The sequence below is a fragment of the Chelonoidis abingdonii genome, chromosome 11, assembly GCF_003597395.2.
Source record: "Chelonoidis abingdonii isolate Lonesome George chromosome 11, CheloAbing_2.0, whole genome shotgun sequence".
In the NCBI taxonomy this organism is placed as follows: Eukaryota; Metazoa; Chordata; order Testudines; family Testudinidae; genus Chelonoidis; species Chelonoidis abingdonii.
This window is the reverse complement of record NC_133779.1, coordinates 61,673,749-61,692,210: the sequence shown is the minus strand read 5'-3', so window position 1 is coordinate 61,692,210 and position 18,462 is coordinate 61,673,749. Positions and strand designations below refer to the sequence as shown.

The 18,462-nt window shown below is 59.7% G+C and overlaps 2 protein-coding genes across 2 annotated transcripts; one reads left to right on the top strand and one right to left on the bottom strand.

Moving 5' to 3' along the window:
• On the bottom strand, nucleotides 1–2,628 carry LOC116818411 (uncharacterized; the record flags this gene model as incomplete). Its single annotated transcript, XM_075070701.1, has 3 exons — nucleotides 1–1,462; nucleotides 1,749–1,847; nucleotides 2,592–2,628. Coding segments are annotated over 3 exons (714 nt in total), but the record flags the coding sequence as incomplete, so codon positions are not given.
• A 2,216-nt stretch (nucleotides 2,629–4,844) lies between these two features.
• Nucleotides 4,845–13,701, top strand: LOC116818412 (guanylate-binding protein 7-like). The gene is given in 10 exon segments (XM_075070700.1): nucleotides 4,845–4,848; nucleotides 6,714–6,858; nucleotides 7,738–7,952; nucleotides 8,325–8,567; nucleotides 9,852–10,132; nucleotides 10,492–10,603; nucleotides 10,606–10,703; nucleotides 11,234–11,365; nucleotides 11,456–11,635; nucleotides 13,169–13,701. Coding segments are annotated over 10 exon segments (1,626 nt in total). The 3' UTR covers nucleotides 13,385–13,701.
• The last annotated feature ends 4,761 nt before the right edge of the window (nucleotides 13,702–18,462 follow it).

Sequence of the window (18,462 nt, the reverse complement as noted above, 5' to 3'; positions counted from 1 at the left end):
TACAGAATCACTTTTATTATTAAACAAGGTCCCCACCCCCCACTATTTCAATGAGCTCGTTAATATTCATCATTCTGCTACTGGCTGGCCCGCCCACAACCTGCTACCTCCAAGGCGGAGCAGACAGGATGCGCGGGTGGGATCTGCCCCACCCAAAACCCCGGCGGGGGCGCTGGGTTCCAAACACACCCGGGGCTAGTGGAAGGGGCACCTTAGTGGCTGCCGGCCTAATCTGCGTGGGGCAGAGGGGCAGGAAATGAGTGATGGGGTCTTCTCCCCAACCTCGAGGGCAGCAGTGGGGGAGGGGGGCTGGGCCCCTCCAGCTCCACAATCTTGCGGCCCCAAGGGTGAGTGGAGATTGCCAGGTCTGAGCCCCCAATGGGGCTCCCCTCTCTGAGGTCTGGGGGGCAGGTTGGGAGGCCCTGGTCTGCAGGAGGGAAAGATAGGGCCAGGCTGTCTGGGGCCCTCGTCAGAGTAACTTGAATCTACAAATCAACTAGAATAAAGGAAGTGTGGGGGGGTCCCCGGCCCCCATTTCTGTCTCAGGGGCTCAAGACTCCAGATCCCATCACTGCCACCAACCCCCAGGTGCAGAAACCACTGCGAACATCACCCAACCCATGGATCCCACTGCATCCACCCTCCTCTCTCCTACTACAGCAGCCACCAATTCTCATCTGTGGATCCCACCGCACCCACCATTCTGGCTCCCTCATATCCTCCCACAGAGCCCCATCCACCACCATCCAACCCACAAATCCCACCGCACACACCAACCCCCAGCCTGTGGAACCCACTGCCGTCCAACCCACACATCACACCACTGTCACCATCCATCTCACTCCCACTTTCCCCACCCCCCAGCGCCATAGCAAGGTAGGGAGCTACAGCTCCCCTCGGGCATGCAGCATGTAGTGCTCATGCAGATCCGCTACCAAGCCGAACTCGCCCGGGCACTCGGTACAGTGGTAAGGTCCGTCTGCTCCCTCGGCATCCCGGGCGCCATTGGCCTCGCGGGACGGGGCAGGGGGCCCTTTGTTGCGGGGCGGGGCCGGGGGGCTGCGGCGCCAGCCATGTTCACAGCGGTGAGCCTCCAGGGAGGCAGGCGAGGCGAAGCCCAGGCCACATTCAGCGCAGATGTAGTGGAAGGCTCCAGCTCGGGGTGAGGGGGGCACAGGCCTGGCATCGCGGCCCTCTGGGTCTCCAGCAGAGGGTGGGGCCGGCCGGGGCGGCGGCGGCTTGGAGGAGGAGGTGTGCGGCCGCTTCCGGCCCACATGGTAGCTGCGATGCACCTTCAGGGCCCGCGAGGTGCCGAAGCCGCGCCCGCACTCAGGGCATTCATGCCACTCAGGGCTGGGGGCCTGCGGGGAGCCCAAGTGCCCCTGGCCGGCATCCCCCTCCTCTGCTGCCACCTCCTGCTGGGGCTCCGATACTGCCGACCTCAGCTCCTTGCTCCTGGGACCTAGAGAGAGATGGGGTTGGGGGGTGTCAGCAAACTGTCCCTGACCCACAGAGGCCACAGTCTTCGGGCAGCCCAACCACAGGGAAGGGGCTGACCTGCACGGCCAGGGGTCTGGCTAGTAGCACTATGCTGAATCTCTGTCGGAGGAGAACCCAGGAGTCCCGGCTTCATCTCCCCTTGCTCCAACCACCAGACCCCACTCCCCTCACAGAGAACCCAGGAGACCCGACTGACTCCCAGCTCCACAGAGTGAGATGACCAGCCCTAGGCAGAGCCTCCCACCTACCTGGGTACCCGTTGGCAGAGGGCGTGGATGGCCGGCTCTCTCCAGATGACACTGAGGTTGCTTCCGATTCATCCTCTTCTTCGTGCACTGTGGAGACGCCTGCAACATCCACTGCACGTGAGAGGCTGCCTTTTCCCACCCACCCAACCCACTGGGGGTGTCCCATAACTCCAACCCACAGCCCTGCCGGTGCCCCTCAGTTCCTGAGCTATAGAAGTTTTCCCCAGTGCCCCTTGTTCTGGCACACACGAAAGTATGCACAGGTAGGATGCAGCTAATCCCCCTTCTCCCCACGGCCTCAGGCAGCTACTCAGGGAGCACAAACTGTTAAGGGCACCAGAGAGCTACACACACCAAACAAACCCTGGGATCCCCGCCTTTCAACACAGGGACCAATCAAAGGAGAGCCGGGGTGGAGACAAACACCTGTTAAAGTGCACTGTGTTCACCTACTGCTGAGATGCGGCCCTTCTGGGGTGGGACATGGTGGGTGTTTAACCACACACACACACACACGCACGCCCGCCCGTGCTCTGGCAGGAATATTTTAGCCTTCACATGATACAAAAGCCAATTAAAGGACATCAGTAAGAATCAGTTGTTTTAGCATGAGATTTAGTCCAATTGCAGCTCGACTGGGCCCGCTCTTCCTGTGTTGCCACCACCTACCCAGCAGCAATCAGGATCATTGGGAAGGAGAAATTCCAAATCCCAATAATGCAACTGCAGCCTGATGTTTCATTAAAGGGAAGGGTGGAAGAGGGCAGGGGAATCCCCAGCCCCTGCAATGCCCCTCCCCACCAAGCCACCCCACCAGCCCACCACCATTGCCCTGCCCTTCACCGGTTGAGTCCCATTCCTCCTCCTCGAAGATCACAATTTTTTTTTCCTCGCCTCCCCTCCACATCTGGGTGCTTGTGTGTTCCAGACATCATCCCTACAAGCGATCAGCCTGGCTTAGGGCTGAGAGGCCTTGCTCATGGGGTCCCTGCTCTGTCTATCAGGGGAGCTGACCCCCCCAATGTGCCACAATTCCCACAATGCCACCAGGTTATACCAAAGATTAGGAGAAGAAATGTGAGGCTCCAAAACCGACCTTTAGCTCCTGGGAGCTATATTAGACCAAGGGGCAGGGGACACTCTCACAGTGGGCTGGAGCTATATGGACCAAGGGGAGAGGGTTACATCCCAATGCACCGGTGCTGGGCATATAATGCCCAGAGGGAGGAGGGGTCCTATCCCATTAATTGCACCGGTCTGGAGCGATATGGACCAGGGTGAGGATGGTTCCATCCCACAAATGCACCAGGCTGGACTATATGCAGGAGGGAAGGGTCCCATTCCCACAATGCATCCAGGCTTGGTTATATGGACCAAGGGGAGCGTCGAGGGCGTTTCCACCCCACAATTGCACCGCTGGGCGTTATTGAACCAGGGGGGAGGAGGTTCCAATCCCACAACTGGCACCGGGCTGGGGTTTATGGCCCAGGGGGGAGGAGGGTTCCCATCTCACAATGCACTGGTCTGGGCGATATGGACACAGGGGGAGGAGGTTTCCATCCCACAAATGCAATCCGGGCTGAGAGCGATATGAGAGATATGGACCAGTAGGAGGAGGTTCCATCCCACAATGCACTGGGCTGGGACGATATGGACCAACGGGAGGGGGTCCCATCCCACAATGCACCGGGCTGGGGCGATATGGACCAGGGGGAGGAGGTTCCATCCCACAATGCACCGGGCTGGGGCGATATGGACCAGTAGGAGGAGGTTCCATCCCACAATGCACTGGGCTGGGACGATATGGACCAACGGGAGGGGGTCCCATCCCACAATGCACCGGGCTGGGGCGATATGGACCGGGGGAGGTCGAGGGGTCCGACCCCACAATGCACCGGGGCGCTATGTCCCGGGGGGAGGGAAGACCCCCCCCGATCCCGCCATGCACCGCACCGCCCGCCACTCACCGGCTCCTCCGGGCCTGACCCGGTCCCGTCTGGCCGCCGCGGCAGGACCGAGTTGCGCAGGCGCAGCGGGAGCGAGGCAGGGGGCGTGGCCCCGGCAGCGCCCCCGACGTGGGTCTTTGCGCGTGCGCGGGCCGCCCATTCACGTCTGCGCTCTGGTCGAAAGGCATTGCGCATGCGTAGTGATGAGGGGACTCGAACTTCGGGGCTCTGCGCACGCGAAGCCTCTCCTGAGTCGATGCGCCTGCGCCGAGTGGAGGCGGTGAGGCTGGGGCGAGTTCGTCCCCGCTGTAGGGTTCTGCGCATGTGCGACGGAGTGTGCCATTTTTGCTGCTGCTATGGGGGGAATAATGCTCCCCGTTTTCATTATTCCTCTTGGTATGGTCTAGCTCTGGAGTCTCGTGCAATGCACCACTGGAGGTGCAAAGGACCGGCCCACAAACTGGGGGAAGCTGGTGTAATGCACGGGGATGCAGTGGTCTGGTCCGTATACTGCGGGCGGGGCTGGTGCAACGCACGGGGGGTGCAAGTCTGGTTTGTACACTGGGGGCGCTGGTGCAATGGTCCGGTCCGTACACTGGGGGCGGGGCTGGTGCAATGCACAGGGGTGCAATGGTCCGGTCTGTACACTGGGGGCGGGGCTGGTGCAATGCACAGGGGTGCAATGGTCTGGTTTGTACACTGGGGGCGGGGCTGGTGCAATGCACAGGGGTGTAATGGTCCGGTCTGTACACTGGGGGCGGGGCTGGTGCAATGCACAGGGGTGCAATGGTCCGGTTTGTACACTGGGGGCGGGGCTGGTGCAATGCACAGGGGTGCAATGGTCTGGTCTGTATACTGGGGGCGGGGCTGGTGCAATGCACGGCCGTGCAATGGACCAGTCTGTAAACTAGGGGGAGCTGGTGCCTGGGTCCCAAGTACCCACAGTGGGGGGTGCCACGTTCCAGGGGCCTGTGATGCCCTGCCAGGGTGGGAGGCGGGCGCCTGCTTGGGGGCCCGATGCACCATGAGCGAGCTGGCTGGGCAGCAAGGGACCCTGTGCCCTGGCCTGCCATGCCCCAGGCAGGAGCTGGGGTGACCCTCACCCTGGTGCAGTGCTACTCTATCCTGGGGAATTTCCCAAAACCTGGGAATGTGTGAGTAAAATGTTTTGAATGAAAATTCCCAATTTCCCAAGTTGAAACATTTTACTCACACATTCCCAAGCTCTGGGAAATTTCCCAGGATAGAGAAGCGCTGTAAAAACTTTATTTGGGAATTTTTCACCAGATTTGGGAAACTTTAGCACTAGATTGGGAAAAGTTGGCATCACCATATAGCAGCACTGCCCCGCACGGTGCTCTCCAGAATGTCCCTGTCCGGAGCAGTCTGGCCCCTGGCCCAGGAGGGTTGTGGGGAAGCCGGCAGTGCCTGGGACAGAGGGCGCAGTTGTGCCATGCTCTGGCTGCCAGATGCAAACGTGGCCTGGCTCCAAACCAGTGGAGAACATGCCCACCATACGGGCGACAAGGGCGTTGCCACTGGGGGGGCAGTGTATGCTGGCAGCAGCCCTGAGCTGGGCCTGGGGCCTCTGGCACGTCCATTTGCCTTGGAGCAGCTGGCCAGAGTCCTGGCTTTCAGTCCTAACTACTATGCCCCAGTCCCCTCCCAGAGCTGGGGAGAGAACCCAGGAGTCTTGGCTCCCAGTCCTGCCTCCCTGCTCTAACCACTAGACCCCACTCCCCTCCCAGAGCCAGGGAGAGAACCCAGGAGTCCTGGCTCCCAGGCCTGTCCCCCTGCTCTAACCACTAGATCCTGCTCCCCTCCTAGGGCAGGGGAATCGCTGGCTCTGTGGCCGGTCCCGTTCTGCTCAGTGTTTTGTCAGAGCTGCTGAAGGCCAATGGAGTTGGCCTGAGCGAAACTGCAGGATTCCCAGCCCGGGCGGGTTCAGTAGCTGGACGGAGCTAGGTGGAGCGGAAAGGAAGGAAGCCAGAAGTGCAGAGATAGTGTTCTCGATAAGATGTTTGGGGTGAGGGGGGTTGGGGTCAAATGGGATAAAGAACAAGGGGAGGAAAGTTAATCTCTTGCCACCTAAATTTTCTAAGGTTGGATATGGTTAAAGCAAGAAGCTGGGAGCCAGGACTTGCCTGGGTTCTCTCCAGCTCTGGGAAAGGGAGTGGGGTCTTAGTGGTTAGAGCGGGGGGGGGCTGGGAGCCAGGACTTCCTGGGTTCTTCTCCAGCTCTGGAGCTTCTGATAACGAGCTCTTTGGGGTGGGGGCTGGTGGTTTTTCCCGAGCTCCGGGAGGGTGGGGCTGGGAGCCAGGATCCTGGGTTCTGCTCCCCGTGCTCCTCTGGGAGGGAAGTGAGGGCTGGTGATTAGAGCAGGGGGGGCTGGGAGCCAGGAGTCCTGGGTTCTCTCCCTGGCTCTGAGAGGGAAGTGGGGGCTGGTGGTTAGAGCAGGGAGGGCTGGGAGCTGAGACTCCTGGGTTCTCTCCCCGGCTCTGAGAGGGGAGTGGGGTCTAGTGGTTAGAGCAGGGGTGGAGGGGCTGGGAACCAGGGCTCCTGGGTTCTATCCCTGCTTTGGGAGAGGAGTGGGATCTGGGGGCTGGGAGCCAGGACTCCTGGGTTCTCTCCCCGGCTCTGAGAGGGGAGTGGGGTCTAGTGGTTAGAGCAGGGGTGGAGGGGCTGGGAACCAGGGCTCCTGGGTTCTATCCCTGCTTTGGGAGAGGAGTGGGATCTGGGGGCTGGGAGCCAGGACTCCTGGGTTCTCTCCCCGGCTCTGGGAAGGGAGTGGGGTCTAGTGGTTAGAGCAGGGGGGGGCTGGGAGCCAGGACTCCTGGGTTCTCTCCCTGGTGCTGGCAGGGGTGTGGGGTCTAGTGGTTGGGGGGGCAGGACTCCTGGGTTCTCTCCCCGACTTTGGGAGGGGAGTGGGGTGTGAAGGTTAGAGCAAGGGAAGCTAGGAGCCAGGACTCCTGGGTCCCCTCGCTCTGCGTCTGTGCCAGCTCCGCCCCTCTCTCCCCAGGGTTCTCGCTGGGCTGCACCATCCAGTCGCACACCAAGGGCATCTGGATGTGGTGCCTGCCCCACCCCCACCCCCACCCCCGCCGGGCTGGCCACACCCTGGTGCTGCTGGACACTGAGGGGCTGGGCGACGCGACGTGGAGAAGGTGAGTGGGGAGTTGGGGGGCAGCATATGAGAATCAGCCAATTAGCTTTGCAGGATGGAACAGCCCTTATAGTTCCCAGGGGATGCTGGACATTGTAGTTCAGGGCAAGGCATGCTGGGAAAGGGGATGGAGTATTTAAGGAGCTCCCGCTGCTAAGGGACAGACTCAGCGAGCCCCACGTAGGGGAAGGAGGGGCTGTCTGATGTGGGGTGATGCCCTCTGAAGGGGGCAGTGCCAATGCTGGGAGGGCTGGGGATTCGGTGGCGGGGCTGGGAAGGGAGCCTCAGGGGTGTGGCTGGACACATTTGTCCTGCCCGGGGAGAACTGTTGAGAGATCGAAAATGTTTCCCATCCCGAATCGTGATGAAAAGTCAAACTCGGGGGAAGGTGCCAGGGCCTGAAAATCAGAAACGTGCCCTGGGTCCGGGTCACGCAAAAAACTTGGGTCGTTTTCAACTATTTCATTTTGATTTTCCACCTTTTTATTTTCTTTCTTAACTGGGTCTAAATTTACCAAAACATTGGCAACGAGCCATCTTGAAAAACAGCAAGTTTCCGGTTCCCTCCAAATGCTTCACCCCCAGTGAAATTGTGACCCTCAGTGCAGGGTGTGCACCATGGCCCCCTCTAGTGGCCGCTCCGCATGGTAGGTAACAACCCACTACTGCCACCAGTTGGCGGAGTCACTGCTTCAGCTCCAGTGCTTCAGTCGGCTGCTCTGGACCCTGGAGGTGGTGGATTTGATCCCAGCTTCTGAGGGTTGTTATGGAATATCCTCCCCATCCCCCAGTCTCTTCTGAGCCCCCACTGCAGGTGGGTTGAGGGGTTCTGAGGGAGTGGGACCCCCCTGCAGGGGGCACCACATCTCCGGTTCCTTAGCCCGGCCCCCAGCTACGTGACGGAGCTGACGGTGCGCATCAAGGTGAAGGCGGCAGGCGAGGGCGGCCGGCAGGAGGGGGAGGATTCGGCCGAGTTCGTGCGGTTCTTCCCGGCCTTCGTGTGGGCCGTGCGGGATTTCACGCTGCAGCTGCAGCTGGACGGGCGGGAGATCACCGAGGACGAATACCTGGAGAATGCCCTGAAACTAAAGCCAGGTAGGGGAGTGATGCCGGCCCCAGTGCAGCTCTAAGGGGCACTGGGATGCAGGGGGTGGGGGGCTCTCCCGTGGCTGTCAGGGCTGGCCCCAGGGTGGCACTAGGGGGCACTGTGCTTGCAGAGGGGGTGACTTTTGCTAGAGACACAGACCCCAGCCGTTGACATCTCGCGGGGGTTACCAGTCCCTGGGAGTTTGGGTGTTTGCTGTCCCAGACACGTTCCAGCTTGGACGGTTCCCTGGCTCCCCTCAATCCCCTGTGGATATCGGGGTCTCTTCCCCCAGGGGAATCTGTCCAACAACTGTTGAGCTGCCCCCAGAAGCAGCCGCCTGTTGGCACAGGGCTGCTGTCCAGCTCCCGTCTCCTCCCCAGGCAACAGCCAGCGAGCCCAGCTCTACAACCTGCCCCGCGAGTGCATCCGCCAGTTCTTCCCGGCCCGGAAATGCTTCGTCTTCATCCAGCCGGCCAGCAGGAGGGACCTGGCCCGGCTGGAGGAGCTGCAGGAGGCCGAGCTGGAGCCCGAGTTCCGGGAGCAGGTGGCCCGGTTCTGCCACCACGTCTGGGAGATGTCAAAGCCCAGGACCATCCCAAGCGGCCACGTGGTGACCAGGGCCAGTGAGTGTCGGTAGCCCTTGGGCCAGGGGACAGTGGGGCAAACGGGGCTCGTGGGGTGCTGGGCAGGTGAACCGAGCTGGGAGGGGGTCCCACGTAGCCAGCACTGGTGGGGCTAGCGCTGAAGCCTGCGCCCAGCTCTGGGGTGTGCGGTTAGAAGGGCCGCTGGAAAATTGTCAAGGGATGAAACAAAGCTGCAGAAACGACCCACATGGGGAGAACAGGCCAGGTGGGGGGAGCACAAGAGAGCAGATCTGGTCAATGGATCCCAGGGGAGATGGGGAGAGGCCTGGATAGCAGGGTGGGCGCATCTCTCCGGGGAGGGATGCCTGGGTCCCAAGGGCCGTTTGGGCTGCAGAGAACTGCAGAGCAGGGCCCTGTGGTGGGGCAGGGAGGGCGAAGCCAGGCACGTCCCAACAAGAGATGAGGCACCAATTGTTCAGAGAGGCGGGGCATTTGGGAGGGGGGCATGTCCCAGGCTCGGCATTGGTCCTGCAGGCAGAGGGCAGTTCAAGGAGTGCAGGAACAGGCAGGGAGCAGCCAGGGTCCTGGAAGGTGTGGAGAGGGGCTGGGTACCCTGGCACTAATCCTGCCCCCCTCCGGCTGCGCTGGGCCCCGTGGCACTGACCCTGCCCCCCTCCGGCAGTGCTGGGCCCCGTGGCACTGACCCTGCCCCCCTCCGGCAGTGCTGGGGAACCTGGCGCTGACCCTGCCCCCCTCCGGCCGCGCTGGGCCCCCTGGCGCTGACCCTGCCCCCCGGTGCTGACCCTGGGCCCCCTGGCAGCCCCCCTCCCCCCTCCCGGCCGTGCTGGCCCCTCTGGCCGCACTCGGCCCCCTGGCGCTGACCCTGCCCCCCTCCGGCTGCGCTGGGCCCCATGGTGCTGACCCTGCCCCCTCCGGTAGTGCTGGGCCCCGTGGCGCTGACCCAGCCCCCCTCCGGTCACGCTGGGCCCCGTGGCGCTGACCCAGCCCCCCTCCGGTCACACTGGGCCCCCTGGCGCTGACCCAGCCCCCCTCCGGTCGCACTGGGCCCCCTGGCGCTGATTCTGTCCCTCCGGCCACACTGCGCCCCCTGCCCCTGCCCTCCTCTGGCCGCGCTGGGCCACCTGGCGCTGACCCTGCCCCTCCAGTTGCGCTGACCCTGCCCCCCGGCGCTGACCCTGCCCCTGCCCCTCTCCGGCCGTGCTGGGCCCCCTGCCCCCCTCCGGCTGCGGTGGCCCCTCTGGCACTGATTCTGTCCCTCCGGCCGCACTGGGGAACCTGGTGCTGACCCTGTCCCTCCGGCAGTGCTGGGGAACCTGGCGGTGACCTACGTGGATGCCATCCGCAGCGGGGCGGTGCCCTGCATGGAGAGCGCGGTGCTGGCCCTGGCGCAGATCGAGTACTCAGCAGCGGTGGGGGAGGCCGTGGCTGCATACGAGGAGCAGCTGGGGTGGCAGGCGGCGCTGCCCACGGAGAGCGTGCAGGAGCTGCTGGAGCTGCATGCCCAGTGCGAGCGGGAGGCACTGCGGGCGTTCATGGCGTGCGCCTTCAAGGACGACGACCGCCGCTTCCAAGGGGAGCTCATGGTATGGCCCCTCGCGCGGCCCGGGGGTTATGGGATAGCTGCCCCTCTGCGGGATGGGGGTGGGTGGGGTTCACCTGATCCCCTTCCCTGGGTACGTCCTAAGCCCAGTCCCTGCTTAGTTGGAGACCCAAGATGCCAGGCCAAGGGACCCGGCCCAATCTCCAGCCCTGGGTGCATGTGGACTGGCTCACATCCCTGCCCCATTTGGGCCCTCTCCTGGCGCATTCCCTGCCCCGCCTGTAACCCCCCACTCTGGCTCACACCTACCCCACCTGTAACCCCCCACCCTGGCTCACACCTGCCCTGTCTGTAACCCCCCACTCTGGCTCACACCCGCCCTGTCTGTGCCCCACCTGGCAGCGCCGCCTGGAGGAGCAGAAGCAGGAACTCTGCCGGTGCAATGAGCTGGTGTCATTGGACCGCTGCACGGCCACCCTGCTGGAGCTGTCGGACAAGCTGGAGGACCAGATTGGCAGGGGGTCTACTTGGTGCCCGGGGGCTACCAGCGCTTCCTGGACGACCAGTGGCATGTGGTGGAGAGATACTGGCAGGTGCCAGAGAAGGGGGTAAAGGCAGGAGAGGGCTGGAGCCTGGCTCCTTCTGTCTGTGTGTGTCTTCATTCTGCAGCATCAGGGGCAGCATCAGAATGCGTCTACCCCACCCACACAGCCCTCCCCACTGCCAGCTTGCCCCAGGCCTGGTTCCCGCAGCCAATCCAGTCCTTGGCTGCTCTGCTGGGGCACTGGTGCGGGGCCAGTTAGTGCCCGTGTGAAGAGGCCGTTTATCCTGTTACAAAACAGGTTCAGCCCCCAGCTCATCCGGAACCACCGCCGAGGGTGTCGAGTGGGAATGAAATGCTGACTCTGGAGCTAGCGCCCCTGGGAGGGGAAAGGCCCCATGCCCCCATTCCAACCCCCCGAGCCAGCCAGTCCCCTGCCCTGGGACTGGATCACGGGCAGCAACCCGTAGAGGGGAAGGATCCTGTCTCCCCACCTGCCTACCCAGCCAATTACCCTCTGGTGCTGTGATCCAGAATCCTGACCCAGATCCGGCCCCACAGGACAAACCCCTTGACCTGTTGGCTCCCACTCTCCAGCCCCAGGCCAAGGAGGTGCTGCAGGAGTTCCTCCAGACCCAGGAGGCTGTGGCCCAGTCCATCCTGCAGACGGACGAGGCCCTGATGGAGAAGGAGAAGGAGATGGGGGGACATTGCACTGCTGGGGCAGGGGAGAGGGTGCCTGGGCTGCAGCCTGGCAGGCAGAGTCACTATGGCCCTCCCCATGCTGATCCACGGTCTGTCCTCATGCCAGCCGAGTGAGCCTAGGCCGAGGCAGCCGAGCGGGAGCAGCAGGTCCTGAAGCAGAAGGAGGCTGAGCTGCGGCAGAAGCTGGAGGACCAGCAACGCAGCTACCAGGAGAACCTGCGGCAGCTGGAGACGAAGCTGGAGGACGAGAGGAAGAAGTTGCTGGAGGAGCAGGGCAAGATGCTGGATCAGAAACTCAAGGTACTGGAGGGGAGCGGTGGTGGGGCCGGGGCCACGGGTGCTTGGCACTGGGGGGACAGGATGAGCACAGTCCCCTTCCCCCCCACCATTAGCAGATTTCCCTGTTACTTTGGGATACCCTCATTTATTAGGGTTAGTCTTCTGGCTGGCTTCCTCCAGCCCCAGAACCGGATGAAAAAGCGCACGTGCGCGCACACACACACACAGTCTGAGAGGACTGGGTCAATCAGCACTCTCAAGCTGACCCCTTATATGCCCCTGGACTCAGTAGTCTGGGTCAAGCCACCTTCGTATGCCCCAGGTTCAGCACGTCCCTGTCCCTACTTTCACATCACAATTGTTCTGGCAGTAACCCCCTTGATCAGCAAACCCCACAGGATTTTGGGTGCTGCAGGGGTCTTTACCTTAGGTAAAAGAAGCGTTGCTGTAGAGTGAATGGGGGAAGCTAAAAACACCAGAGTAAAGTTCAGAGAGAGAGAGAGAGGGAAGCAACCAGCTTAACCATATAAGTTATTTTTTGGATCATTGTGATAACTGCACAAGGAGCCTAAACCAACATAACAATCAGTTTATTAAAGGTTACAAAAGTCATATATAAAAAACTCTACGTGATCAAACAAATCCAGGTTAGAAAATTATACCTGAAGTAGAAAGGAAAACAGAGAGTGAGAGAGCGAGAGCGCTGGGGTCTCACCACTCCCTGAAGCTTGAGCTGGTCGGGGTTCCCAGGTGATGGTGGTAGCTCAGGGTCCTGAGTGCTGGAGCCAGGCCGAGCCCCCCTGCACAATCAGTCAGCAGAAGATGAAATCCCAGTGGAACTGATGCAGTGTTTGGGTCCAGGCATCAGAGCACTTCCTGGAGTGCGAGTAGGAGTTTTTTGTAGGGAAAATACAATGGTTCAAGGGAGAACAATCCATTTTTTTATGAGTACAATGATGACTCCAGGGTTTTCTTTAGGCTGGACATGGGAGCTGCTCATTCCTGGCCGTGGGCGATGTTCCTTCCAGGGAGCTCACAGTGCAATTAGGCAGCTTCAGTATTTTGGATCCCAATAAAGGATTTATGACTAGACCTGGTCTGATAACTGCTGAGCTAGGGGGGTCCAGGCGGGTTCATTGACATCTGGAGCAGAGATCCCCCATCATGCACTGCTTCCCTGCTGTTCTGGTTCAGAGTTCAGTGCGGTTCCTGCCTTGGAGTCTCTGTTCTCCAGTCTGTAGCTCATGGAGATGCCTCCTTGTCCCATCTTCGATGCAAATGGCACTCAGGGTGTTTCCTTAATCCTGTCCCCCTTGTCCTGGGGTCGAGGTGTGTCTCCCACCCCCCGTCACTGCTCTCTGCAAAGCCTGTCTCTGATGGGTTTTGGTTCAAGCAGAGGCTGGTGGGGCGGGGAGTCCTTCATGAGTCAGACAGGTGGGATACTGCACCCCGGTTCCCCAAGGACACAGAGCTGACTGGTATCACCGCCCATGGGGCAGAGACTGTCCATGGGGCGGGGATGAGATTCCCCCTCACACTGTCGTTGCCTCCCAGGAGCAGGAGGCCCTGCTGAGGGAAGGGTTCCAGGAGGAGGCCAGACGCTTGGATAACAAGATCTGGCGCCTGCAGGAGCAGAGCGAGGAGATCCAGGAGCCGTCGTGGATCCAATCGGCGCTGGAAGTTCTGGCCGACGTGGCCCCCTTCGTGCTACCTGGCTTGGCTGGCAAGGCCGCCAGAGTCGTCAGCAGCTTCTTCCGGCGGATGTTCTGAGGGCGTCCCGCTCACCTCTGTACCCCAGCGCCCAGTTCACCCGTGGAACCCCCCACCACAGGACGCTCCGCCGGTGAGCAGCTTTGGAACGTCCAGCAGAGCATTGGGTGGTTCTGACTGCAAGGCCGGGGGCTCCCAACCCCCATGCTTCGTGGCCTGGGGTGGCCTCACCGCTGGCAGGGTCAGGGAGGAATATCTCACCCCACAGGGCCCTGCAGGGAGGGTCACTGTGGGAGACGTGTTACCTCAAGATTCAGAGGACTTGTTGGAGAGGGATATCGGGATGAGTGCGGCTCTTAGCCTGATCTGTGGGGCAGGACCCACAGACAGCCACACCTGGAGCTGAGGCAGCGTTCTGCCCTGGGTACCTCCCCAGCCCCGGGCCGAGGGAGGGAGCTGGTGTGGGTGCAGGATGCCTCTCTGCCTTTAAACTCTGCAATGAAACAAGCTTCCCCATGAACCTCGCTCACATGTCTGCGTGTTTTTGCTGCTCTCTGGTGACATGAATCGACCCCTGAAACTAAGAAACATGCAGGGCAGACGCCGGCTGCCCTGAATTTGGGCTGTCAAGGAAGGGTCAGTGTTGTGAGATTGGCTAGTGGTTGGCGGACGGGGACTGGGAGCCAGGACTCCTGGGTTCTCTTCCTGGCTCTGGGAGGGGAGTGGGGTCTAGTGGTTAGAGCAGGGGGGACTGGGAGCCAGGACTCCTGGGTTCTCTCCTCAGTTCTGGGAGGGGAGTGGTGTCTAGTGGTTAGAGCAGGGGGGCTGGGAGCCAGGATAGGGCCTGTCAGGGCATAGAGTTCTCACCGACTTATTAGTGAAATACCCAGGGAAGTTCTGGCAGCGCAAATGCTGGAGGACAGTTTAAGCAGCGGGATTGGCTGGCACCAGCGGGGGGGCATCAGGAAATGCACAAGGAGCCAAGTCACTCGCTGTGTGGAATCCCGACCCGGTCAGGACCCTGCGGGGTGGTGTGATCTTGCTGTCGCCAGCTGGCCAGGTGTTGTTTAGCCTGCTCCGTTTAAGGCTCCGAGACCTGCCCCATTTCCCACAGTGACAGGGAAGAAGCACCAGGGCTGGGTGTTCCTGCTGAAATGATTGTCAGTGACACAGATAAGGAAGCAATCATTAGGTCCCAGGGGTAACATGCCATTGCTATGAAAGACACAACTCCCACTGTGGTCAGGCTCTCTGCAGACATAGGCAGCAAACCATGTGGATTCAGGTCACGTTGGGAAGGTTTTGTAGAAGCTCAGGGCTGGATTTTCACCAACACTGGAGCCCTGTTCAGCCTGGAAGTGGGTGAAAATATAACACGAGGCCCCTGTACTTCCTGAGCTGTGTAAAGGGGCCCTCGCACCGGTGAGAATCTAGCCCTGCTCCACCAGCCCTTGTGGCTGCAAAGCAAACTTCCAGATGTGACCTCGGCTGGGCAGGGTTTTCTGCCTCAGTGTGCAGAGAGCCTGAGCTAAAATCTCTGTGAGTAGTATGAACTTCCCCCTTTCTAGTGACAGTCTGTTAACTCTGAACCCTAATGACCATACTATAACCTGTTCTGCTGATTGTTCCAGCTATGGGTCAGCCCGGCAGTAACACTTGAGGTTGGAGCCATTCGTTGCTGGGGGGGATGTGGGATAAACGCTCCCTTCATGTGGGCCTCTGAGGCAGAGTGCTTTGGACACCAGGTGTTCACACACCCCCTGCTCTTCCTGCTGGGCTCTCTGCTGCTCCCTCTGTTTAGCCCATGATCATGGAGGAGCCCGTGTACCTGGTGGGAACCGGTGCCGATGAGCAACAGGACATGTACAGCCAGTGGAACAATGCGGTGACCGCCATGGCTGCCATCGAGAATGAGGCAGCTCTCAGGGAGGCGCTGGCTCACTACACAGCCCACCAAGGGACCCTGTGATCACCGGGTCCGACGTCCTGCACAGCACAGGGCATAGGATGTCCCCGAAGTGATTTCTGTTTGAACGAGAGCAGATCTCATGGAGAAACACCCCACATTCCCCAGCAGGTGACAGCGTCGGCCTTGCGAGCAGGCAGCTCCTCTCGACCCGGTCACTTGCTTTCTAATCCCGGGCTCTGGTGCAATGTCAGGAAGCCCCCACCAAAGCCTCGATTTTGCTCCTCCAAGAGGATGAGGCCACAGAAAGGAGGAATCAGCCCCTGTGCTGCAGCTCAGATCCCATCTCCCCACCCCTGACTCCGGTCCCTGCGATCCTCCATCGCCATGAGGGGACCATTTTGCCTGAGGTGGAATAAAGTCCCCCTGAGAAAGGAGGGGGCTCATTACCACACTGATTGGAGCTCATGAATAACCTAGCACTTGGCCATCTCTGGTCCCAGGCAGAGGAGGCTCTGGAGCAGTTCCTGGCCAGTAAGAAGGCAGAGACAGAGGCCGTGCTGAAGGCCGACAACCTGCTGACTGAGGCGGAGAAGCACGTGGCTGGTGAGACCCCACAAGCAAGCCCCTGCCCCCTTTTCTTTGCAGCAGAACCAGTTTGTGAAATGGAGACCAGCCTTAAGCTGTTGGGGCCTGTGGCAAATTGCCGGTACTGTTCTGCTGGGTCTCGCGCTTTCTTCCTGGGTAGGGTTCAGGGCGTATTGCTTGCCTCTGAAACCAGTTCTTAATCACTCCCTAGTGTCCTTGAGGAGGGACGTGGAGAGGGAGGACCATGGCCCGCCCTCTCTACAGGGTCCCAACCCAGGGGCCCTGGGTTGTGTGTGACCACTTGACTAGCGGTGTTTTCCTGGGTTACTTCCTCATACCCGTCAGCTTGTGAAGTTCTCGCCTCTCTTCTATACAGCCTGGTGCCCCTTACTAGGGTTTTCTGTGGGCTTCCAATCCACGCAGCACTCCCCAAACTTCTATTCTCTCTGGACAAATATACTCTTCTTCTGCAATCTGGGCACTCTGCTACCAATCCACCTTCTCCTGACCACCCCTGTCTGACTGAAGCAGGTTTATCTCCATGGACTGGAGTAGGTCTCTAGTGGAGGTCAGTGCTCTAGTTAATCTAAAAGCAACCTCCTTCCCTTGCGGCGATAAGAGCCCCTGGCTAACACTCTTTGCTGCCCTCGTGGTATGCTGTATCACATATCCGCCCCGCCCCCTGCTCAACACGCAAGGGGTTGGGCTACTCGGGACGAGAGCATGTGTTGGCGTAGGAGGCCATCAGCGTGCCGTCCGTGTTGGCTTCCAGCCCTGAATGCTGGACCCAAAATGGAAAGGTTGCAGAAGAGAGGAAACGCGAACCTGCGTCACTCCTGGCGTTTCTTTCCTTGTTCCTATGCATTCACTGGAGCGGGGCGTGATTAAGTCACAAGCGGTAAACCGCCGCCAAGCCAGGAGAATGTAGCGGAGAGTCTCCATAGCCCTTTTAATCGCAGACATTTCCTTTTTCAACAACCAAGCGTTTTTTGTTCCCTGGGAGGAGCTTCGGCTGAGTACAAGATGGGCGTGCTCCTCCCCCTACCATCTGGGAAAGTACTTGCACCGGAGTCCACCTCCGAGGCGTCGTCTGCAGGATAGAACTTCTTCTCGATAGTCTGGGGCCAGAGTACCGGATGGCAAAGCATAGGGCTGGTCCGCAAATCAAAATGCTGCTTCCGCCGGCATCTGGTCCCACTTCACTTCAGCGGGGCCCCGAGTTTTATCAGATCCGTCAATGGCCCGCTCTTGGTGTGTATAAATGCAGGGAGTGAATCTCCGATGTATCCAGCTATAACCCAAAATGCTCTGACCTGCTTCTTGCGGATCGGTCGAGCCCAATCTTGTTTGCTCCCCTTGTTCCATTGGGGCTTCAACACCCCTTCCCTAACGCATGCCCGAGGATTTGGCCTCAGCTAGTCCTTCACGCATTTCAGAGGATTAGCGTGAGACCAGCCTTTTCGCAAAGCGTCAGCACTGCTCCACTTTGTCCAGGTGTGTCTCCAATCAGGGCTTGTACTAACTATGTCGTCTAGATAGGCGGCGGCATAGGTTGGCATGGGGTCGTATACTTATCCATAAAGTCTTTGGAATGTGGCAGGGGCCCCATGGAGTCCGAAGGGAGGAGCAGGTATGGAACAGGCATCGGGTGTCAAAAAAGCAGCTCTTTTCCTGGCATCCCTTCGGCCAGGGGCTATTTGCCAATATCCTTTGGTCAGATCTAGGGTAGTTAGGTATTTGCTTGCCTAACTGATCAACCAGCTGTCATGCGTGGTATCGGGTAGGAAATGAAGTGGGAATAGCTTCATTAATTTCCGGAAGTCGTTACAGAAACCTCAGGGTGCAATCAGGCTTGGGGACTAGTACCGATGGACTGGACCACTGGCTTGTGGGATTCCTCATGACCGAGTTTCCAGCATCTTTTGCACTTCATCCTAGATTTCTCCCTCTTAGGCTTCCAGTCTTCGATATGGTCTTATCGTCACCCTTATGCGGGGCTGGGTGACAATATGAATGTTGGACTAGTGCGTTCGAACCTGGTTGGGTTACAAAACCAACGTCCTGGTCCAGTGGATCATTTCAATGACTTCCCATCCGTTGTTCGGGTTAAGTCAGGGATATCTTTACTGCTCCTGCGGGCCATTCTGCCTGAGGTAGAGCTGCCTCGAGTGACAACACGTCTCTCTGTCATGCAAGGGCTTCAGTAAGTTGATGTGTATGTTTTGCTCTGGCCTTCCGGGCGGTCTGGTTGTCTACCTATCATTCCCTTCTCCAATGGCTTCACTATTCATATGGTACCGTGCCAACATGGCTAGGAGTTGCTTTCCTGTGTCGGGCACTAACACATCAACCCGTTCCCCGGCTGAAATCTTCGGCAATTTTTTGCCCGACGGTTTGTAGTAATGTCCGCTGTGGCCTCTGTGCTTTTTTCTAAATGCTCGTACTATCGGGGTTCTCGAGTTATCGCTCTCGCATCTGTGTTACATGTCAAATATTCTTTCTGGGTTGGTTGTTCCTCCATCCTCCTTGGCGATATCAATATCCCGGCGTGGGTGGGCGTCCATATAAGATTCAAAGGAGAAAAAGCGCGGGACGCGGGGAACTTCCCGTATGCGGAACATCTAGATAGACGGAAAGAGTACGT